General features: G+C 42.0%; 2 protein-coding genes and 1 long non-coding RNA gene across 3 annotated transcripts; 1 reads left to right on the forward strand and 2 right to left on the reverse strand.

The window, feature by feature from the left end:
- Nucleotides 1-5,806: 5,806 nt before the first annotated feature.
- On the reverse strand, nucleotides 5,807-12,465 carry LOC100836453 (FACT complex subunit SSRP1-B). The gene is made up of 16 exons (XM_003568748.4): nucleotides 12,271-12,465; nucleotides 10,479-10,664; nucleotides 10,131-10,236; nucleotides 9,912-10,048; nucleotides 9,339-9,422; nucleotides 9,169-9,260; nucleotides 8,953-9,061; nucleotides 8,764-8,850; nucleotides 8,577-8,669; nucleotides 7,671-7,868; nucleotides 7,444-7,595; nucleotides 7,194-7,347; nucleotides 7,001-7,096; nucleotides 6,735-6,905; nucleotides 6,332-6,410; nucleotides 5,807-6,171 (listed from the first exon to the last, which is right to left on the reverse strand). Exons 1-16 carry the CDS (start codon nucleotides 12,322-12,324, stop codon nucleotides 6,038-6,040), a joined length of 1,932 nt encoding a protein of 643 aa, XP_003568796.1. The 5' UTR covers nucleotides 12,325-12,465; the 3' UTR covers nucleotides 5,807-6,037.
- A 1,750-nt stretch (nucleotides 12,466-14,215) lies between these two features.
- LOC100836951 (60S ribosomal protein L18a-like protein) lies at nucleotides 14,216-18,792 on the forward strand. The gene is made up of 4 exons (XM_003568750.4): nucleotides 14,216-14,544; nucleotides 14,652-14,778; nucleotides 15,300-15,414; nucleotides 18,385-18,792. Exons 1-4 carry the CDS (start codon nucleotides 14,382-14,384, stop codon nucleotides 18,442-18,444), a joined length of 465 nt encoding a protein of 154 aa, XP_003568798.1. The 5' UTR covers nucleotides 14,216-14,381; the 3' UTR covers nucleotides 18,445-18,792.
- Nucleotides 18,793-19,349: 557 nt separating this feature from the next.
- LOC112270880 lies at nucleotides 19,350-21,341 on the reverse strand. Its single transcript, XR_002963452.1, has 3 exons — nucleotides 21,098-21,341; nucleotides 20,823-20,979; nucleotides 19,350-20,275 (listed from the first exon to the last, which is right to left on the reverse strand). It is a non-coding gene; the product is annotated as an uncharacterized LOC112270880 (long non-coding RNA).
- Between the last annotated feature and the right edge of the window lie 2,141 nt (nucleotides 21,342-23,482).

The following is a 23,482-nucleotide window of genomic DNA, read 5'->3' on the forward strand; positions in this document are numbered from 1 at the left end:
TGCATGCATATTATAGCTCTGTATAGTTTTACACAACGTTTGTTCATTTTCACCTGAAGGCTTAGAATATCTTTGGGGACTTATCATTGCTTGCCTTGGTTGAGGTAAATTTTGTTAGGTTCGTTGCATAGGAAACAAAAAATTTCCTACGAGAAGTGCGGAAGAAAACCCAAGAATATATATACTAGATGTATGTAACGAGAGGGATCATGAACACCATACCCTCGTAGACCGCTAAGCGTTACGATCACGAGATCGTTGTTGGTGTAGTGGAACTTTCAATGAGATCAATCTCAGTGCCGAACGGACAGCACCTCCTTGGTATCCACACGTTCAGCTTCACGTTGTCTCCTCCTTCCTCGATCCAGCAAGCGAGAGGGAGAGGTAGACGAGATCCCGGCAGCACGACGGCGTGGTGACTATGGTGAATATTCTCACGGGCAGGGCTACGCCGTGCGCGTGAGAAGAGGAGGAGAGGAGGGCTCAGGGGAGAGAGATCCAACTGAAAGCTTGGGGTGTCTCTCTCCCTTGCCCCCCTTCTATTTATATAGGGGTAGAGGAGGCGTGGCCGGCCAGGACTATCCCGTGGCCAGGACTCTCCGGCGGCCAGGACTCTCATGCGGCCAGGACTCTCCCGCGGCCAGGACTCTCCTCCTGGCCGCATGGGCCCTGTGGGCTAGCCCCTCGGCCCATTAAGGCCAGGGTGCTCCCTCACAGGCCCATTTAGCCCAGGGATAGGTGGGCCTCAAGGTGGAACCCTCCGGATCCCTCCGGAACCTTCTAAAAGCTTCCCGGTCAAAACGGGAAATATTCCAAACTTTCCAGAACCCTGAAAACAACTTTCCATATATAAATCTTTATCTCCGGAACATTCCGGAGCTCCTCGTTGCGTCTAGGATCCCATCCAAGACTCCGAATCATAATTCGATATCATCATCATTTATCTCATCTAACCCAAGCAACATGAAACGTTAAGTGTGTGACCCTACGGGTTCGAGAACATGTGGACATGATCAAATATCAATAACCAATAGCGGGACCTGGATGTCCATAATAGTTCCCACATATTCCACGAAGATCTCATCGGTTGAACCACTATGTCGAGGATTCAATTAATCCAGTATCCAATTCTCTTTGTCTCGCGATATATTACTTGCCCGAGATTTGATCGTCGGTATCGCCATACCTAGTTTAATCTCGTTACCGGCAAGTTTTCTTTACTCGTTCCGTAATATAATACCCCCGCAACTAAACACATTAGTCGCATGCTTGCAAGCTCATTAGGATGTTATATTACCGAGAGGGCCCAGAGATATCTCTCCGTCACAAGGAGTGACAAATCCCAGTCTTGATCCATACAACCCAACAAGCACCTTCTGGGATACCTGAAAAACACCTTTATGATCACCCAGTTACGAGATGACGGTTGATGCCCACAAAGTATTCTTCCGGTACTAGGGAGTGGCATGATCTCATGGTCTAAAGAAATAATACTTGACATAATAAAACATAAGCAACTTAAACTTAAGTGACACGATCAAAAGCTATGTTTAGGTTTGGGTCTGTCCATCACATCATTCTCCTAATGATATGATCTCGTTATTAAATGACAACACATGTCTATGGTTAGGAAACCTTAACCATCTTTAATCAACGAGCTAATCTAGTAGAGGCGTATTAGGGACACGGTATTTGTTTATTTATCCACACATGTATTTGAGTTTCCAATCAATACAATTATAGCATGGGCAATGAACATTTATCAAGAACAATGAAATATGATAATAACAAATTTATTATTGCCTCTAGGGCATATTTCCAACAAATTTTCTCCGCAGGGGCGCATTATCCATATCAGTGCGAATGTACTGATTCGAATGATGGTATAGAGATACAGATGTAATGTGTATGATGAAATATGTGTACTAGAGATAGATATGTATATGGTGAGCAACTGAGTGTGATCGGTTACATGGCATTTTACTTCAACGCAACATAGAGTTATCTCTAATGCTTTAGTAAATTATCACGCACTCCTACCTAAACATTGGTATCCTGTTTTACTAGCCTACCTATTTTTGGATATTCTTTGCACGTTGGAAAGGAGCATGATAATTTGGTCGGTGAGCTGCTGCTACAAAACTGATATACTGACAGATCAAAAGGAATTGGAAATGTAACTCAAATAGGTGATATTTACATTTCCGAGAAAAAGGTAATTGCCCGTGTTTATTTGTAAAACTTCCATATCGGTTGTATTACTCAGTTTTCCTTTTGATGGCAATGGGGTGGGTCTAGACGGGTCGACCAAATCCATATCCATATCCATTGCCAAATCAAGTATCCATCCACGAAAGTATCCGTGGATGCAAAACCATATCCACATCCATATCCACCGGGTATCCGGGTATCCATGGATTATCCATATCCATGCAATATACTCTCTCCATTCCATAATTTTTGTCGAATCTTACATGTATCTACACACTTTTTAGGAATATATACATCCATTTTTAGGCAAATTTGAGACAAGAATTATGGAACAGAGCGAATACATCATAAACAGGAGCAACAACAACATATCAGGAATTGGGAGGGGATCGATGGGGGAATCAAGAGTCGAGGACAGATCGAGGTCAGGTTGTTAGGGTAGGGTTGAGTAGGAAGAAGACTATTTATATGACTCTAGCTAACTAATGAACCCACATGTCAAATAATTTATTTATTTTAATAAATACCGGGTATCCATGGATCAAATGTGATATCCGTGCCCGCTCCACGAGTTGGCGGGTATCCATTCGTGGATATCCATGGATCGAAAACCCGCTCCATATCCGCGATCCATGGATATCCACATTTCGACTATCCATTGCCATCCTGAGTTTTCCTCCCACACTATCACAATTAGTGACTACAGGACTTGGAATATGTGCATGATCATAAGAGTATGCGTCATTCTTTTTCATGTTTGCCATTTTTACTAAGTGACAAAATGTTTATTTCAACGTTGCAACGTACGGGCACTTAACTAGCGGGTAATGACGTAAGAGCATCTTCAGTGGTTACCCTTATATCAAGGCCCCTAAACATTTAGGGGCTTTCCCCTAATTTTTTTAGCCCTTATTTTAATTCCATCTTCAGCAGGAGCACCTATATTTCAGCCCCTATTTAATTTTTCTATTACACTGACATATGGGGCCAATCTGTCAGTGGGACATTTTCACTTTTCTTATCTTCTTCTCCGATGAGCAGGGGCAGGCAAGGGCGCCAACGGCCGAGGCAGAGGAGAGGTAGGCGAGGTCGCCGAGGGCGCGACCGTGTGCGATAGAGGAAAGACGGTCGCCGGCGGGAGAGGCTTGCAGCGTTCGGGCAATGGTGCGGCTGGCAGCGCGGGACATGGGGCACGGGGGATGGGACGGCCGGGAGCGCACGAAGCCAGGGACGCAGCGCGGCCGGAGGCATTGGAGTTGGGGGCGGCCGGGCGCTGGAGTTGGGGGCGGTAGGCTGGCCGGCGATGACGGAGGTCGGGTAGGGGAGGCGAGATGCAACGGCCGGAAGAGGAGGCGGCTGGTTGGCCAGCGGCAACAGAGGTTGGCCAGCGGCAACAGAGGTTGGCCAGGGGATTGTGGAGGAGAGTCAAGAGGAGAAATGTAGGGGCCTTCCTACTTTAGGGGCTTGAGTAGGGAGCCTGCTAAAGACGTTTTTTTTCTCCGACCCCTAAAAAATGAGTAGGGGTTTTGTTTAGGAGCCGTGCTGAAGATGCTCTAATGTAATAAACCAATGTTTACGGACCAGTTAATCATAAGATTCTGGTGAAATTGGTCGAACCGGAACAATACAAACACTGTTACGTAGAGACTGTTGTCTTTCGTGCCAACGCGTCAAAAGATTAGTTATCCCGTGCTAACCTGCTAAGGCCTTGTTTGTCACTATTGTTTTGTAGTGTTTTTTAGGGTATTATCCATTCCAAATTAGAAAACACTTGAAACCACAAATGGTTGTTCGATAAGATGAGGTTGGAGGGGATAATCTCTAATACACACCCAAAACACATCATTTTCGTATCAATTAAAAACATTTCTACTACTCTCTCCGTCCCATATTAAGTGCTGAAATATTACGTGTATCTAGACGTATTTTAGTATATAGATTCGTTCATATTTAGACAAATTTGAGTCACTTAATATGGGACAGAGGGAGTAGTGTTTTGGGGTTGAAGGGTTTTTTTGAGAGATTTCGGTGAACGACTAAACCCTCAAATAAAAAAACACTAGTGACTAAATTACACTGGTGCCAAACAAGGCCTCAAGGGTGAACCTAGAAAAAACCTGTCAGAAGTCAAGATACTTACTGATATGCATAAGCCAAAAGCTTGTTCAAATCAACTAGTTCGGGCATATATTAGAATCGTAGATTGTTTAACGAATCTCTCAATTAGCCTCCCATGCCTGCAAGTGCCAAAAAAGTAAAACTTGTCAAGTAGTATGTCTTAACTAGCCAGATTTTTATTTTTCACAGTTTATGTGCGAAGGCGAGACCTAGTGCGTTTGATCCTAGCATTGCCCTACCAAAAAGTTGGTTGCCAAAAAATTGATCAAGATTTTTGCTTGCCCATAAATTGTTGATTTTGGCAAAATATAAACTAGAGATGGAAAAATAGTATTGACATGTTAAAAAGTTGGCTACCATCCGCACTGGTAAAAAAAAAGTTGGCTACCATCTGTGCACAACTGCGGCGCCATGACGTTGTCTTCTCGTCTCTGTCACAGGCAAATCAATGGGTTGAGGGAGGGCACATTTTTCTTGTACCCTAGGCGAAATACTAGCCGACTGAAAAAAACAAGTGGTGGCAGCTGCCTCCATGGGCCTGAGCGTAGGTCCGCACCTAAGCTCACTGGCATCGGTTCACCGTCTTCGTCTTCAGCTAGCTCACTCACTCTTTTCTTTTTCTTCTCTGGTCGCCGGGAAACCTAGTCACCACCGCCAGCAGATGGACAACTCGGCACGGAAAGGAGAACGAAGGCAGTGGAACATCATCGAAGCGGTTGGAGAAGAGCAAGACTGAGGTGTTGCTTGAAGTGTTTGGGGGCCTAGCGTTTGGATGAGGAGAGGAGGAAGATGAAGAAGACAATGAGCTAATTTTGAGTTTTTGACACATTGGCCAAGAGGTAACGGCTGTGGCTGACAGCGCGGGTCCACTCGGTTGAGTAATGGGGCCATGGGTCAGGTGACAGATATATTTGAGTTCAACCTCCCTAAGTGTTTGAACTTTTTTCTAGTTCGGCCGAATTAAACTGAGGATGAAGGGAGGACATGGTAAAAGCCTCGTGCGACGGTGGCCTTGAGCCCCACGGCGAAGCCAGAGGAGGAAGACAACCTTTTTTTCTCAATTGAAGAAAACCAACTGGTTGGCCCCACCCATTTTAAGCAAACATGAAGTGGTTGACCCCGCCCCTAAAATTTGGTTAGAGTCAACCCATCGTTCTTCACTCACCAACCAACCAAACACATCCTTAGTTACGTACTCCCAGAAAGACAATTTTGCCTTTTTAAAGGAATGCCCTAATTTTACCTATGATTGGGCTAGCTGCTTCATGAGTGCAAATTTGCATCAACGTATGGATGGATATATTCTAAGCACAATCCCCATCCAGCAGTGGATGTGATCACGACCGAAAAGCTTTGTTCAGTAAAGCGGAAATCGCTATATATATCTTTGTAAAAACAGCATGGAAGATTGACATCAATCGCAGTGCAAGTGCACAACTCTGGGCGCAAAACGCTTCAGAATCTCTCCGCGCAATGATAGTCTGCCAGGTCGCCATGACTGCATATTGCACACGCAAGGAGCAAATAACCATCTGACATTCACTAGCATTCAACATTACCTGAGAAAAGCTTAGCTACAAAATCCTTACGACAGTTCTTAGTAAACTTGGAGACGGAGGGAACATCTCACTGGTTACTACAGCCAAGACAGAACGGATGCCTAATTATACCATGAACTCTCAAAGCACGCAACTTCGCCAGTAGCTACTCAGTCAGATAATTGATCGTCGGACTCAACGTCAACTGGAGCCGCGCCTGCGTTGTCGCGGTATGCGGCAGTCTCCTCCTGGTATCGTTTTTTATCCACTAGATGCTGCTCAACGTATGGCTGCTTCTCCTCAGCTGCAAATTCACAAATTGGAAATTATTACCAAGGAATTTTCTTCACTTTTCCTGCATTGTTTTGTTTTTGTGAACTTAAATTAAACTGACAGTATGAACTCGTCACACTGCCATCGTAACTTAGGGCATGTTGCAGAGATAAGGGTCTAGAAATAATTACCTGACATCTTTTGCCACTTCTCCCCAAGCTTCTTCGCTATGTCTGTTGTACCCAGTACGGGATTGCTGCTCTTCAAATTCTGCATTAGAAGAATATCAATTATAGTTTGGGAATGCATAACATCTTTGTCTGCATAACTCCATTGTTTGGTTAATTTGCCAAGTGTACGTAAAATGATTAACTCTTAAGAGTAGCACATCGCACAACCTAACATATTTACACTGACATTGCAAAGTATAATGAAAGAGAAGGAAATTTTATTTTAGTGGGCACATGGTTCTAAAATAGGCAAAGCATGAACAGAATGCAAAACTCGGGGATTTGCTAAATCGTGAGTGTGCACCTGACTACAACTGTCACCACGAAAGCAGAAATTTATATATGGATGGTGCAAGTAACTTACCGCTCGCTCAGCCTTCGAGAAGTACATGAATGGTGCTAATGCTCTTTTAGGGGCATTGGGATCTTTCTTCTTCTTCTTCGGCTTTCTTTTCTCTGAACCTTCTGTGTCCCCACTCTTTGGCTTCCTCTTCACCGGTGGCTTTGAACTACTAGCTTCCTTTTTTGAAGATTTCTGAAACAATCAGTTATTACCCCAGTGTCTTATTACATATACTCTGGCTCAGGACGATTTTTCTTAGGGATACTGCCAGAGTAAATTTTAGGTACCTCGCTTTCTCCTCCACTTAAGCTAGCATCAGAACCTTCATCAGAATCATCACTGGGGGATCCGCTGTCGTCCTTGTCTGCCACAAAATCCTCATCCTAAAGTTGGAGAGAATAACAGTAAGATTTATATGCATATGAATTAGGTATTCCAATACAGGACAATATTCACAGAGCGGTTGCAGAAATGCAGTACCTCTTCATCACTTTCTTCATCACCAGCCTGATTCTTTATTCGCTCCAGATGTGGATCGTGAAGGCTGTCATCAGTGCTGTCAAGAGCAGCTGCAACGGCACCAGTTCTACCTTGGCCATCTTCTCCAAGATTCATGATTTTCAAATTTTTACCACTTGAAACAAGAAAAACGGAAGACACGAGTACTTATTAGCTCCAAAAAAATTAAATGGTATGTTGACGATTAAATCAATAAAACAAGAGCATATACCTGACGAAGTCGAAGAGGTTATGGTATTCATTCCTTTGGATATTTCTGAAAAGATGTTCTTGGTCATTTTTTAGCTTGACAAGGAGATCGAAATAGTGAGATGACATACTAGCACCCCCAGCACCATGACGCTCAAATTCAACATACTCAATCTGCAGTAAATAACAGCTTAGCAAGAGACAAAGGGATGAAAACCATCAATCACGCCAGCAATGTACAAAACATACCTCCTCATGCAGAATGAGTGTTGGAGGCTTTGGTAGAAAGAAAAAACCCTTTTCAAGAGGATAGAGCAATCCATCTTCAGCTTTAAGTGATGATTTCACAGCATATCCATCTTGACAACTGCGGAATGTGCTTGGCCTTGTTACTTTAGCACCAGACAGGCCACGGAGGATTTTGGAGAATACCTCATGTTCTAGACCCTATGGAATAAATCAAATACATTATGAGTCCATCAATCTATCTGGAGTTCTATACAAATTAATCAAGATCCAGGAACTGTAAATCTAGAACAGGTGTACAAGTAGGAAATAAACAAACATAAGGAGACGATCACTTGATCAGGATGCTAGAATACAGACAGATGAAATTAACAGGGACTATGCAATATTTAGTTAAATTTCAGTACTTGATCACAAGAAGTTTTTCAGTAAATATATTTGCAAGAATTGTACTACCTCTGTTCCGTTCTAATTGACATTTTGGAGAACTAATTTTTCAATTAAAATGGAACAATTAACTAGTTCTCCAAAACGTCATTAAAACGGAACAGGTTACATCAGTGGTATGTATGATTAAATAACAATTGAATGCAACTCTGCAAATACATATACAGACACTGATGAATCACAAGTTCAGTAACAAATGCAGTGGAGGGTTCCCGGTGTTTCAGCAGTACATAATCAACAATACATGCAGTTCGGAGTATTTGGTAATTAAAATGGAGGTGTATTCTAATAGAATAATACAAGCTACAGCATGTAAGTTCAACAAAGAATAGGCGCTAAAGCGTGTGCATCAACATAGGAAAATAAAATTAACAGCAGCTATGATCAATGCCTGGGATAAAGGACGTTAAACTTAAACAACTGCAAGCAAAGTTTGCTTGTGAAAGTGAACAAATATCTCACATTGTAAGAGCCTTGCAGCCTATCCTTGTACTTTTCAGCCAAAACCTCCTCACTTAGTTTCAGGTCCATTTCAGCTACTACCTCTGTTTGAAACTGTTCATAAAGAAATTGACTTTTAATAAATGTCTATAGAAGGATAGCTCATAACTGTAATCAAGTTAATGTAAAATGATTTATAATACAACACCTGAATAACAATGTGAGGATATAATGTCTGTCCTTTCCGAATTGGCGGATCAAGTGTAATAACCACAAAGGTATGAGGATTGTTTGACTGGATGTGTCAAAAAGCATAAGCATGAAACCATATTAGCTTCCAGAAATAGGCAAAGAATTCTTGACAGTATATGATCATAAAGTACGAAAGGAATAGAACCTTCGGCAAAACAAACAGGCGAAGAATACTGCTGTACTGAATTTTAAAATCATTAGCTTGTCCTTGGAGTCGTAAGAATGACATGTGAAGCTCAACACTATATCGACCTCTGAATTGAGAAGGAGCAGTTAGCTATTTCATAAAAATAAATAAACACTGAATAGCATATCCTTGTTTAGACAAAGGCAAATGACTATAATTACAAGATTTTCCCACCTTGGAGTAAGAATGGCAATTCCTTCAAATGTAACAACAGCCTCTTCTGATGAGCCAACATCAGCTATAGCCAAGATCTTCTGCCAGAAGATCTACAGGAGAAAATATTTCATAATTTGCACTAAATATGCATGCATTTTTGTCTTATAATGCTTATCGAGCGAACTCACATGAGCTGAAGGACGATCCTCATCTCCAGGAAATTGAGTATTTGTAGTTGGTATATGAAAACTTATATCCATCAGTGAATCTTTCTGCAGTAGGAAGAATGAATAAAAGGGGGTTTACAGTTAGCTGCGTTACTAATAAAAATAGTACAAGACACTGTAGAACGGAAAAATCAGAATCCCCTTGAGTGGCACTCAGTAGTGCATTTGCTATTTCAGAACAGTCCAGAGACTTGGAAAGTTCATCTAGTATTTGCAATATGGCCTAACCACCAGAGTAAGTTAGACCTAAAATACGTAAAAATGAGATTGATAGCAATCTATGGCAGGTGGCAGCACAATCTTTAGTTATACTGGTGAGGAACTAATAACAGACACTATAAAGTTTAAGAGAGTAAACAGATAACTAATGTAATTCTAATTATACACGCAAATGCTGAGATACATATAGACAGAGTTCTACCATTTTAAACCCAGCAAACAGTAAATTAACCACAAGACAACCAAACAAGTAACACTTTACAAATAAAAAGGTGAATTTCGATCCAAGGAAACATAGCCAGGCAAACCACGAACCTCGTTAGCCCCGGTAGTATCATCAACATGGAACTCAAGAACAACGTCTGTTTTTCCTTGCATTTGAGTTTGTGATACATCTGCTAGAGAAACTTCAAATGCTTCCTTTGAACCAACGTTAAAGCTAAGCATATTGCCTGAAATGGGAAGAAAACCGAACATAGTTAACAAAAGCCAATGGAGTACCACTGACAGAAATACTACACATAACTCACTAACCAGTAATTTCAACTCCGCCCCAATTATGGCCGCTAACAGAAAGCTGCTTCTCCTCTGGTGCGACTCCCGTGCTCTTTTGTATAAAGTTAGCAAGATTGCTAACATCCTAAAAAGAATTTGAACAAATATTTCTCAGGTTACAAAGAGGATAAACACAAGAGTCAATTATCCAACAAAGACTGAGATTTGACAAAGAAATTAGGTGTTACTATGAGTGTACAAACCAAATTGCAAAAGTGACTGCCTTGTTCTCTTACTTTCTAGCATCTATCAAGTTAGATGTAGATACTAACATAATTTAGATACTAACATAATTTCCCTAGGAGGAAATGGTGGAGGAACTATTACCTGTTCACGGAAGCCTTTGAACATGTACCGGATCCCCTCTTTGGTCCCGACGCTAAGCTGATATGATCTGGGGATTTTCATCCATGTCATGGAAATTATATCAGCTTTATCAACCTCAATGGTCTTTCCTCCACCCTGCTTCTTCCATGCAAGGCCTCCCGAATGAAGCTTAAACTGACCAGGGTTCTGCAAGAGCACAAATCCATCGGACAACAATAATTTCAGCATTTTCTGATGACACTAAAACCAGATAAATAACAATCCTGAAAATAGAGGTTTGCTCTACACATGGCTTATGTGCTCCTTTTTTGCAACAAATACTAGTTCTGAAAAATGAACGATCATGAGTGAACACAAATTACACATTTCTAAATCGTCAAAATTGATAGAACGAGTGTGTTAATCACATCTTAGGTATTATAAACAAGAATAATGCTAGCACTAGGAGAGGATTAATCCTTTAAACAAGTGTCCAAATTGATAATAAACAGATTAGATTCTTAAACTCTTGTGATTATGGAGGCCAGGGGCTGCAATTTTGCAATACTATGCAGCCATCTCACCAACGTTAAAAATAAGCGCTAGACATAAACCGAGTGGTTTGCCAATGCCTAGAGCCTTGGGTGCCTAACGACGTTTGATTGCGCCTAGGTGGTCGCTACTGTGGCAGAAGGGAGAGAGAGAGAGAGAGAGAGAGAGAGAGACGAGGGAAAAAAAGATAAGAGAAAAAGAAAAGATTAGGAGAAATAAGGCCTTGTTTAGTGCGCAATATGGCCCATTTGGCCCACCAGCTGATGTTCTATTAGAGACCTAGGGTTACCTATCCCCCTCAATCCCAGCCGCCAGCCACATATGAGCAGCCGCCAGCCACATATGAGGTCACGATGACAACATCTTGTCAGTGATGAAGTGCTGCAGTGACCTCAACCGCCACCTCTCCTCCCTACTACGGTTCCAACTGAAGCCTCTCTCCTCTCCTTCTCAGCCCTGTTTTCTCGCTGGAGGAGGCTGAATTTTCACTTCCTCAATTTCGTGAGGGAGCAGGCCAATTTTTTGCCAGAGTCATCAATGCCTCGCCGGAGAACCTCACGGTGTGCCTAATTAACCGCCTAGAGTCAAGGCTAGGCGTTTTTTTGTCGCCTAGCACTTTGCACGCCTTTTTTTTTACCGTTGCATGGCACGATAGGCGCAAATTAATGCCAAAATGCACACAAAATGGAAGGCACCTGGATAATGGCAGAAATTGCACAACACATTTGGAATTTTGGATAACAAGAGCAATTGCATGAATCCCAGTATTAGGGCCTGTTTCTAGAGTTTCCAAATCATTCCATTCCAAGCTTACTAAAAGATGAGACTGAGGGAAAGAAACCTCCAGAATCATCCTAAGATAGAAGGTGGGGAGACTGGAACTCAGGTGAGCTAAGTGGAACCTTGTCATTCTATCCATTTCCCCTAGGAGAGCTCCTCCAATCTAATTGGTGTTGTAGTAAAATAATTCGTTTTGCCTGGCCAAAATACGAGTCTCCAGCAACTAGTGGCGGATTACGAATTTACCCTTTGGGGCAGCTGATTGCGCCGTCCATAAGAAACCCTAGCACGTAAACCCTAGAGAAATCAAGCGACATACACGGGACGGAAGACCCCGACACAAATTCCGGGGACCAAACCCATCCGCGAAATCGCCCGCATGTAATCAAGACATCGAGCGGAAAACCCTAACGAAACAACCAATTGAATCGATTCGAACCACCGCAGATGAACTCGACGGGGGCCGGCGAGGAGCACTCACGTTGCCAACGCGGCCGCCGAGTGAGATGTTGTTGAAGAGGTGGCCGTCCGTCATCTCGCGCACTGCCCCTGCGGCCGGTGGCCGCCGCCGCTGCTACAAGATCCTCGATTCGCTCTCTCGCTTGCGGACGAGCCTGCGGGATTTGGGAGCTTTGCGGCGAGGAGGTGGCTTTCGCTTTGATTTGGGGGGGGCGCGCGGAGGGTAAATATAGGCGTTGGGACACAGAACAAGGAGCATCTGACGGGTGGGGTCGATAATCACAGGAAATGAAGGATTTATGGGTCTTTTCTTTGTCTTTTTTAAATTTAATAAAGGCGTAATTAGCATGTGTTCGAACGATAAATTTTACATGTATGCCACTAGTTTCTTTTTCTTTTTCTAGATCTAGTTTGAATGTTAGTTTAGACTTTTCATGTCAACTGTCCATTAGTCAATGACGAATGTGTAATTAGCTTTTTTTTCCTAATGGAAAATGTATAATAAAATTTCTATCTAAGTGCAAATACGCAAATTTCATATGTAAATCGTCACGATAAATGAATTTTTTTGTTATGTGAAGCTATTATCTCATACTACATATGTTGCAAAATAGTTTGAACAAGTGAGAGTATTTGGTATTTTTTTCATGTCAGTCAATATCAAATAGAGAAGTTTTCAATGTGAAATTATTTGTGATCTGTAATGTTTAATTGATAATATTCTTATTGTACTTATTATCATTGGAGGTAAAAAGATAAGCCATATATTAACTATATTAAGGCGAGCGGATTAATGTGTGTAACCGCAAAATGTAGCAAATGCGTGTGTATCTTGCCATTTATGTGCAGTGCAGTCAAATTAAGAGATTAGGCAAGAAACCACATTTACGTGGACACCTAGGCACATGCATGACTTTTTTGGCGCGAAGTCTTGTTGGCGCGAGAACAGTCCCTCAACTTTACACATGGGCATTTGTTTGAAAATTTTCCATGCTCCGAAATTCCCTTCTCTCCCACCTCTTGAATCCATAACTAGTTTGTTCCGCTTTACTACGGTTGCCGGCTTGCTCATTCGTTCCGTAGCCTTCATCGTGCTCCTCTTCCATTAATAATGATGTGCTAGAATTCTTTTCTAGCAATCCACCATAATGACAAGCCTGATCTGTGACCGGAGTATAGACATGTAGTCTCGTTGTGCACTCCCATCATTCGCTGCATGTGAGGTGTTGCTCCATGTCATGCATTGAGCATCAATGTTGCGTCTCGATGTGCCAGTGCCACACATGCGTTGAGGCTAGCAACTTCCCATTTCTTGACGACCACAAGCCTGTGTTGTTGTTTGTCTCGACGAGCGACGAGCGGATTGCATCAACAAACCTTATTTCCTTCTGTTTGACCCATACTTCCGCTCGGAGGAGGTCGAAGCTAGATTTTTATATCAAGCTCAATTGAGACGGCTGTCGAAACGTGGTGGGATCTAGACGCCATGAAGAGGGTTGCCTATCATCTCGACTTTGTCGTGGAGATCCCGCAAGTGTCAAACCATTGGTGACTAACATCGTTGCATGGATGCGACACTTGTGTCTCTCAAACTGAAGCGTTGTGGATAGTTTAATGTGGTCATCCATGTGCACAAAGTGTTGGAACAATTCCATCTCTAAAGCAAGATGGTCTTCAGGAGAATTTGGGGTCCCGGAACGAAATGTAAAATGAGATCTAGAATTTAAAATTTTACCCCAAAAGCAAAATGAGATCCTAGAATTTACTCGATTCCAATTCCGAATTCTAAGATTGAATACTGAATCCAAACGCAATCTAAAGATGAATTCATCGGTCACTGGTATTTGACTGGAGTGTGCGGACCGAGTAAAACTTCGCCCAGAGGCGTTTTTCCTTTTCTTGAGGGAATTATTAGACAGGGGGTCTTTCATTAGCGGTTGGTTACTGAAGTTTACTCGTCGAAGTCGTCTTGGCAGCTGCAGCAACAATCACAATCATCAGAAAGCTAGACGCGCTTCCACCATCCAGATTCTTCCCCAAAACCGGCCACCCTTTCCCCCTTCTCAAAGTCGAAAGTCCGCCGGGCACTACCACAACACCTTGCAATTTCACGTCCTTCCTCCGTCCAGTGCGATGCAAGAGGCCAGAGATCCCACCTCCAAGCTCCCCTCCACCTCCCCCTCCGCCCGCCCCAGCGCTCCCCCCTACCAGTACCAGCACCACTACGGCACGTTCTCCCCTCCTCCTCCGCCGCCGCCCGTCGCAGCAGCCGCTGCCTACAGAGCATCCGTAACCGGTCAGCGCTCCTTTTCTCGCACCGCCCTCAGCTCCGGGCCTCCGGCTCTTCTGATTTTGTGGAGGCTGAAGCTGGCTCCGTTTGTGCTGTGCTGTGCGTGCGTGCAGGGTGCGGTGCTCAGGGCGTTGTTGCTTTCCCGTGCAATGTCCAGCAGCAGCAGCAGATCTTCGTGGAGGGCCTCCCAGTCCGGGAACCGCGGCTGCCGTTCTGCGGCGTCGGCATCGGCTGGACTTTGTAAGTGATCTTTTGCCTCTTTTTGGTGTTCCTCTCCAATGTGATCCGTGTGGAGGTGAGTTGAATCAATCCGGCGAGGTTAGGAAGACCTAGGTTCGCTAGGACAGCCGAACTGGATAACATCATGAGCATGTGGCTGTTTACTTGGTATGTTTATAAGTTTGGTAAGAAGCATTTGGAGCATATACTTCAGGACCAGTTTTCATCATCCTTTCTAGTGACAATTTGTGAGATACTATTATTGTTATTCGCCTGGTTGGGGAACCTTAGGTGGAATTGAATAATTGGCAGTTAATGGTACTGGAATTGGACTAGAACATAAACGATACGGCAGGATTGTCCTAACTAGCATACTTACTCGTGGAGTGTGTGGTGCTGTGGTATCTAGTAAAGAGCCATCTTTATCATCGGTGTAATATTTCTTATTAAGGAACCGGTGTAAGTTCATTGCTCTCACCTGCATTCGAAATAAAAGCACAATCCATCCATGTTGAAAACTTTAGTTTGGTTTTGTTTTGAAGGTTCTTACTGGGGTTCTTCATAGCTGCAATTCCCTGGTATATTGGTGCTTTTATTTTATTCTTTGTTGCTTTGGACCACCGGGAGAAGCCTGGATTGATTGCCTGCACAATTGCTGTAAGTGCCCCATTTTTTATAAACTTACTGTTCTTTGTTTCTTGATGTTGGCTTGTACAAATGCTTTCTAAAATAGATTTTGAACAGTTGTGTGCTCTTTGTTTCTGTATCTGAGAGTGCTTCTTTTTCAGTTCAAACTTCAAAGAATATACACTAGCGCTGATGCCCTTTTTGTTAGGCACTGTTATAACTTCTTGTTTGCCTAGATGCTCTCTCAATAGACAGTTATGATAAATGAGAGGTGCAACAAAACAAAAGGAAACGATCGAGTGCTTTCTGCTATTTACTGTTTTGAAATGGTGGTAGCATTTAGCAACAATGAACGCATCATCCTACTTATGCACTAGTATATTGACTTGTTAACTTAACACTTGATGACTACGTTGCACCGATATGGGGATATGGACACGGTGGTACGTATGCGGGGATACGGGATGTGGCATTTTCCAAAAACAGTCATACAGGGATATGGCAGATATATATAAATAATTGTAAAATGCCATATATGAAAGAATTATTTTAAGACATGATAAAAAAAAGGAAGCAAAGTACAAGAAACAACACCTTAGCAGCAGCATATAGCAATAAAACAGCACAGACCACAGCACCGACTTAACAAGTAGCAAAATCAGCCGCAGTAGGTAGCCAGCTTGCCTAATCGACACAAAAAAAAACCCCTGAAAACAGCGCCGCTTGCAGGTCGCAACTCGCAACAGCAAAGAAAAACAGAGGGAGAACGGATTCGGTTAGCCCAAATCTAAAAACTAAACCACCCTAGGGGCTGGTTAGCCCAAATCTCTGGCTTGGCCACTCTTAACCACATCTCTAATTGTCTGGGTCCACAAGTCAGTGCTGACTGGGCAAGCATAGCGTCAAACATTCAAATTTCAAATTTTGGCCTCAGAATCCAAAGTTTCTAGAAAATCTTAAAATATCTAGAAATTCATAAATATTCTCCTCCTACAGTTAAAATTTCAGTTTGTTTTGACGAAGGTTTGGGCTTATTAAGTTCAGATTTCATGCTTAATTGCTTATCATCTGAATTTTGACACTTTCGTGCCCAGTCAGCACTGACCGACTGGTGGACCCAGGTAGTCAGAAATGCTGTTAAGAGCATCAAAGCATGAGATTTGGGCTTTCGGATACAACTAGCCCCTAGAGTGCTGGTTATGTGAACTTCTTTCCAAAAGTTGTCGGTAAAGTGATGTTGGGGTCACAAGGATGGGGTTTTGTGATATTTACTCTACAATCAAAGATGTCACTCATGGGGGGGTGGGGGTCTTTTCTGTTATTCCATTATCATCTGATAGTGGAACGTGATCTTCAGATTGAATGGGGGGGAAAAAGACGCCACTCACGAAATCTGGTTAGTTCCCTGTCAAAAAAATAAAATTGGTCAGTTGTACTAAGGTTGACTTTTCTGTCACAGATTTAATCTTTAGTTGTACCCGATTATGATGCTCTTCATTTATCGCTCGGTTTGGGCCATATCTTCACACTTATAAAGATTTGAGTTGGTGGTCGTGAGTTCACCACAACAAGACTATCCCTTCATGGTTATAGAATCATCTAATTGCCAATCATTCTATATGTATCACGATCTTTTGACTATGCTTGATTGGTTTTCATGACTTTCAAGATAAATTTTTTTTCAAAAATAATATTTTGACATAATTCTTATTTATCAGAAATGTTTAAAAAATATGTGCGACACATATTTAAACAACTCATGCATAATACAATTCTTAATTTTGTAGCGGAGCACGGACATTTAGCTAGTTCTGTTAAACCTCCAGACCTGAAGTACCTTGCTCTTTACTTTTCCCCCGTCTCCCGACCTATAAAAAAACCAGTGCATATAATCTCGTAAGGTGGTTTTGAAGGCATGTTAGCTGACATGGCTCAAGATGTGTCAACCACTGAGCAAATGGAACTAAACCGAATAATACTCTAATGATACCACAAAATGTACCCTTTTCGTCTTCTTCTGTACTCTCCCACTGTTGCCTTCTGGTTCTTCCTACTAGCCGACTACACTCATTTGCTGGCTCCTCCGTGCTGTATGGCCCCACTCAAATGTTGGACCGAGCTCAGTACATCCAGAATTAATGGTTGACATACAGTTCTATATGCCGAGCTCAAACACGGTGATGGCCAGGTGGTCTTGGGCGGCTGCAGGGTTAGCTCCAATATTTGTTCTATTGTGTCTTTGACTCTTTTCTTTTTCCGGGGCAACATACTACTGGTGCTTATTGCACCTGGCCACACGGATCGGACCGATGTTGGTGATTTTAGGCTCCGTGCTTGGTGGCATTCTGTGTTCTCGTTCCTGCAGCTGCTAAAGGAAATTAAGGTGTGGATTCCAGATTTTGATGATTCCTTTCCATCTTCTGTTACTCCTCTGGAATTGAACTTTCGGCATTGTGATGGCGTGCTTGAATGTCTGGATCGGCTGATTGGGTTCTTCTTTTGAGGACATGCCGGTTCTTTATTCTTGTGTGCATCAGCTTGGTTACTGGCCATGTACATAGCAACTTTGCAAGAATTTGATCTTTCACTGAACTTGTTTCTTAACGACGGCTTTGGACGGCGGATAGGATACAGTCCGTTGAATTTGAATGGCTAATCATGGATCCTGCCCACTCTGCGTTGCGGCTGAGGAGTAGGATAGGGAGTTGTGTTGGTCCGATAGTAGGCTTGCCCATCTGCAATCCCGGGCTGTTGTTAAGGTCGCTGTGGCCTAAACCTGGTACTTATTCTCTTCTTCTGATACTTGACGCGCAAAGATTTTGTGTTCGAAAAAAGAACTTGTGATATATTGTAGCATAGAAGTTTGCTTAGATGGTTCTACAGTATTTACCACCTTTGACGCATAGATTTTATACTTGCTTTTTTTATATAAATTTCAACATTGTGGTGCATTTGAATCATTTAATTTTTTGTTGGTAATAACAAAGGATTCTCTTGCAGGGCATTTTTGCACTAGTCCCTTTCGCCCTCAATGGCATAAGAATGCATCCATTGTGGTGATGTGGAAGTCGTCAATCATGTAGCTATTATTTAAGCACCACATTCTTCATGTCTGTTCTGGTGATCCTGCTGGACGTCAGCAGTCCAAATCCTCACCACATTCTGTCACGTGTACAGCTGTAATATATGCTTATCCATGTGAAAAACATAATCGACGACCTTACGTTTTAAAAAGAATATCTCTGCTCCGTATATCATTGGCAGGGGCAAATATATATGTAATGTGTTGAAATTAGTCCTACAGTACAGTTCATGTTGTGAGAAAATATGTTACAATTGTGGTAGCATGTTTCGACTACAGTTGACTATAATATGTTACAATTGTGGTAGCAAGTTTGTGTGCTTTAATATGTTACAATTGACTACAGTTGACTATAATATGTTACAATTGTGGTAGCAAGTTTGTGTGCTTTAATAGCCCCTCTAAAACGGAAACAAAGTAAATGCGTAAAAATACTAAATTCCGTATGCATCCTGAAATGCTTTATTACTCGGGAAAGGAAGCCTTTTGATGTGCTATGCTCTATGTATGCATGTGCAAATCAGTTTGTAAATATGAAGGAAATGTTAGCAGTTCTTTCATTACTTTTCTGAAATGTCCTGGGAAATATCATGATTCTTTTGTAGGGGTAGGCAAGTAGTAAACGAGTCTGCTCTTAACCGCATCTCGAGTTCTCGACCGGCCGCATTGGACATCCGTCACGTAGAAACTTTACATTCCCAGTAAGCTTTTACATAGAAACACTACCGTGATAGGAGTAGACAAAAGAAATGGCATGCCTCTGTTATGAACGCAACAAGCAACAACGAAAAAAAATCACAGCACAAGTACACATAGATTTAACGTGAAAAATCCTCTCAAAAAACGAGAGGAAAAAACCACGTGCGTCAACCAGCGAAATTTCACTATATGAGAAGTGTTTACAACGCTAGGGAGATTCTTTCAGATGCAACTTGAGCGAACTCTACCCAAAACGGCGGCTTACAAGGGTTATATATAGCAGAAGCATTATAACAAAACAGATCCATAACGGGAACACCGGAAGTTCCAGTTGGAGGACGAAAGTTCCGGTAATTCTTGAATATCCAGAAGTTCCGCAGCAAGTTCCGTATTTTTCCGAAAAGTAACAGAGAGCAACCGGAGGTTCGGCCAGAGGTTCGGCCGGAAGTTCCAGTGCCTGGGAATTTGGATCACGAACGAACAAACTCCACTTTGAGACAAATTTCTCCTTATAGCAAATTCCTCCTTGTAGCATGAACAACAACTCCTGAAACAACAAAAAAAACACTTTCGGCGCCAACAACCACTAGGAGCTAAACAGTTATACCAACTAAACTTGAGTATAGCTCAAACTTAGCAATAGAAACAGTCTTTGTCATTATATCAGCAAAATTATCATGAATGCTGATCTTACATATCTTCAATTTATCTTGTGCAACAACGTCGCGAACAAAATGGTACTTGACATCAATGTGCTTGGTTCTCTCATGGAGCATCTGATCGTTACTAAGGTAAATAGCACTTTGACTGTCACAAAACAGGTTAATGCAAGAAACATCTTGACAAAGCTCAACATATAAACTCTTTAACCAAACAGACTCTTTGCAAGTTTCAGCAATAGCCATATATTCTGTTTCGGTTGTAAATTGAGCAACAACTGATTGCAGTGTTGCCTTCCAACTCACAGCACATCCACCTACCGTGAACACATAATCTGTGAGAGATCTCCTCTTATCCAAGTCAGCAGCAAAATCTGAATCCACATAGCCCGCGAGTCCCTCATTAGTCTTGCCAAAATTCAAGTAAGGATTGGATGTGTCACGAAGGTACCTGAAAATCCACTGAACAACTTTAAATATTTTTTACCGGGATTAGCCATGTCGTAACGACTGACCAAACTCATAGCATATGATAAATCAGGACGTGAATAAACCATGGCATACATCAAGTAACCAACAGCACTAGAATAGGAAACTCGTGACATGTACTCAATATCTTCATCAGAAATAGGGCATTGCAACGCTGACAACTTGAAATGAGAAGCAATAGGAGTACTAACACACTTTGCATCATGCATATTAAAACGATGAAGTACTTTCTCAATGTAACTTTGCTGGTTAAGAAATAGCAACTTAGATTTTCTGCCCCTCTTAATTTCCATACCTAGGATTTTCTTAGCAGCACCAAGATCTTTTATCTCAAATTCACTACTTGGTCGTGCCTTCAAAGTAGTGATTACTTTTATGCTCTTGGCAGCAATTAACATATCATCAACATATAACAGCAACTATATAGGTAATTCATCAACAAATTTATTGTAGACACAACAGTTATACTGAGATCTACTAAAGCCACGTGAGATCAAAATGAATCGAACCTTTTATACCACTATCTAGGAGATTGTTTTAAACCATAAAGGAACTTCTTCAACTTGCAAACAAACTCCTCTTGACCAGGAACTATGAACCCTTTAGGTTGGTCCATGCATATTTCCACCTCAAGCTCTCCATGCAAAATGCAGTCTTCACATCTAACTGCTCAAGCTCAAGATTATGCATAGCAACAATGCCAAAGAAAGTACAATGGCACTGATGAGAACACATATCATTGTAATCAATACCTGATATTTGACTAAATCCTTTTGCCACTAACCTTGTCTTAAACCCCATAGGCTTATTAGGAGACAAACCTCTTTTCTCTTTAAGATTCACTTGTAGCGAACGACCTTCTTTTGTTTAGGCAAGGGCACAACATCACATGTGCCATTCTTCTCAAGAGATTGCATCTCCTCTTGCATGGCAGACAACCACTTCACACGGTTGCCGGAAACAACTACTTCATTATATGTGGCAGGTTCACTATCATGCTCCACCTGTTCTGCACAACTCAACTCATAATAAACAAGATCACACTTTTCAATTAAACGTGAACGAGGACCTTTATTTCTCTTCGAATGGTCAACTGCAATAGACCGTTGGCTTGCTGCAAAATAGGTGGTGATGGTGGAACAATATCATCATTATTGTCATCATTGTTCCCATTATCATTACCATGATCAACCTGAGCATCATCGTTGTCAACAATTTTATCAGCGTGCTCCACCTGCACTCTAAGTCTCTCCACTTCAATTTGAGAGGCATTGGTGGACAAAGTATCATGATACATAACTTTTTCATTAAAGACAACAATCCTGCTCAGCAAAATCTTTTTAGCTTCAGGATTCCACAACCTATAAGTTTTAACTCCAAAACCATAGCCAAGAAATATGCACTTAACAGCTCTAAGTTTTCTAGCTTTCCATTATCAACGTGAGCATAAGCGGTGAAACCGAAAACTCTCAACTGTGACTAATTAACAGGTTTACCAGACCATACCTCAATGGGAGTTTTCTTGTCAAGTAGAATAGAAGGTGACTTGTTTATGAGGTAGCATGCGGTGGAAGCTGCCTCAGCCCAAAAACGCCTGCCCAAACCTGCATTGGACAGCATGCAACGGGCCCTCGACATGATGGTTCTATTCATGCGTTCAGCCACACCATTTTGCTGTGGAGTACGGGCAATCGTGTAGTGCCTAACCACACCATCATTGCTGCAAAACTCCTCAAACTCATCAGAAACAAATTCACCACCATTATCAATATGCAAATTTTTTACCTTCCTTTCAGTTTGCTTTTCTACCATAGCTTTCCACTTCTTAAAAGCATCAAAAACATCAGACTTGTGTTTCAGAAAATAATGCGAAACTTTTCTTGAGTAATCATCAATAATGGTAAGCATGTAATTAGCGCCACCAATAAAAATCTTATGGGAAGGTACCCAAACATCAGCATGCACATAATCTAATATGCCTTTGGTGGTATGAACGGAAGAAATGAACTTAACCCTTTTATGCTTACCATAAACGCAGTGCTCACAAAACTCAAGCTTACTCAAGTTGCAGCCATCGATCAGCTCTCTCCTGACCAACTCTGCCATCCCATGTTCACTCATATGCCCAAGACGCATATGCCACAGATTCGCTTTTGCATAATCATCAGAATCATTAGGTGTAACTACAACTACCATTGGGTCTAAATATACAACTACCACTACTACAAAAATTAAATTGCTTTTGTAGTAACCATGAAACCATGCCGGCTGTTTTCTATTGACACTTTTTTAGGTTTCTCTGGAGGACTTTCTACACTAGCTTTAATATACATCCTCTTACATGTCTCAGGTTAAGCCATAGAGATGTGATCTCACGCTAGGTTGTTACAAAGGTTTACAGCTGTGACGACAATATTCTGAGTCCTATGGCTTAGTAAATATGACGTAGTTTTTGACTGACCTCCAAGCAAATCTTGTTTTGTCTTTAGAAGAACTTACTAGCTATGGTTCTAGGCGCAAACTATATCACCATAAGGACAGAGAAAAAAAATGCAACTTGCATGTTGTTGTTTGGAGATGATGGTCATGCAAGTGTTTGTAAACTTACATGGAAGGATATTTATCAGTAGATTGGTTCTAATAGTACTGTTCTATTCTAAAAAGTATAAACTGTTGTTTGTTTACCTCAATATCATGGGCTGTGTGGTTTTTTAGGGTGTGTTTGGTTTGAGGAATGGGGTAGTCTATCTTCTTCTCACTCCTCACTGTAAACAGTGCAGCACGGTATTGAATTCGGCGCCTCTCCAGTTCGGCGATTGTTGTCCCCTCTGCACGATGCCATGGCTCTGCTCTGGCTGATACCTGATAGGGATGCCAAAGGCAATATTACACGTCCATAACTCACCACCTTCATCATTCACGACCTCACTTGTCGTTTGCTCGAAGATGTCCCGCACCCCGAGCAAGAATAGTGCTAACTATAGCCACTCGATTGGGGATATAGTCTGTGACATGCAAAAATCATATGATAAATGGATGTATATATGCAAGAATCATTAGCATGCAAAACTTAGATGGTGGAAATATTTTGTAGTATAGATGGATCTGGAAACCGCTCAACATACCTATTTGGCGGTGGCGTGAATGGAAGATCGCCAGGGTGGAAACC

Source organism: Brachypodium distachyon, chromosome 2 (assembly GCF_000005505.3).
Source record: "Brachypodium distachyon strain Bd21 chromosome 2, Brachypodium_distachyon_v3.0, whole genome shotgun sequence".
Taxonomy (NCBI): Eukaryota; Viridiplantae; Streptophyta; class Magnoliopsida; order Poales; family Poaceae; genus Brachypodium; species Brachypodium distachyon.

What these genes read in the sequence shown, in the direction of transcription:
- LOC100836453 (XM_003568748.4), bottom strand. Translation starts at nt 12,324, where the DNA reads ATGACGGACGGCCACCTCTTCAACAACATCTCACTCGGCGGCCGCGTT. An exon ending in GGCTGCAAGGCTCTTACAAT is followed by an intron (nt 7,869 to 8,576) that starts GTGAGATATTTG and finishes TTTATTCCATAG; the next exon opens with GGTCTAGAACATGAGGTATT. An exon ending in ATGAAGAAAGTGATGAAGAG is followed by an intron (nt 7,097 to 7,193) that starts GTACTGCATTTC and finishes CTCCAACTTTAG; the next exon opens with GATGAGGATTTTGTGGCAGA.
- LOC100836951 (XM_003568750.4), top strand. Translation starts at nt 14,382, where the DNA reads ATGCAAGAGGCCAGAGATCCCACCTCCAAGCTCCCCTCCACCTCCCCC. An exon ending in CTACAGAGCATCCGTAACCG is followed by an intron (nt 14,545 to 14,651) that starts GTCAGCGCTCCT and finishes GCGTGCGTGCAG; the next exon opens with GGTGCGGTGCTCAGGGCGTT. An exon ending in GTCGGCATCGGCTGGACTTT is followed by an intron (nt 14,779 to 15,299) that starts GTAAGTGATCTT and finishes TTTGTTTTGAAG; the next exon opens with GTTCTTACTGGGGTTCTTCA.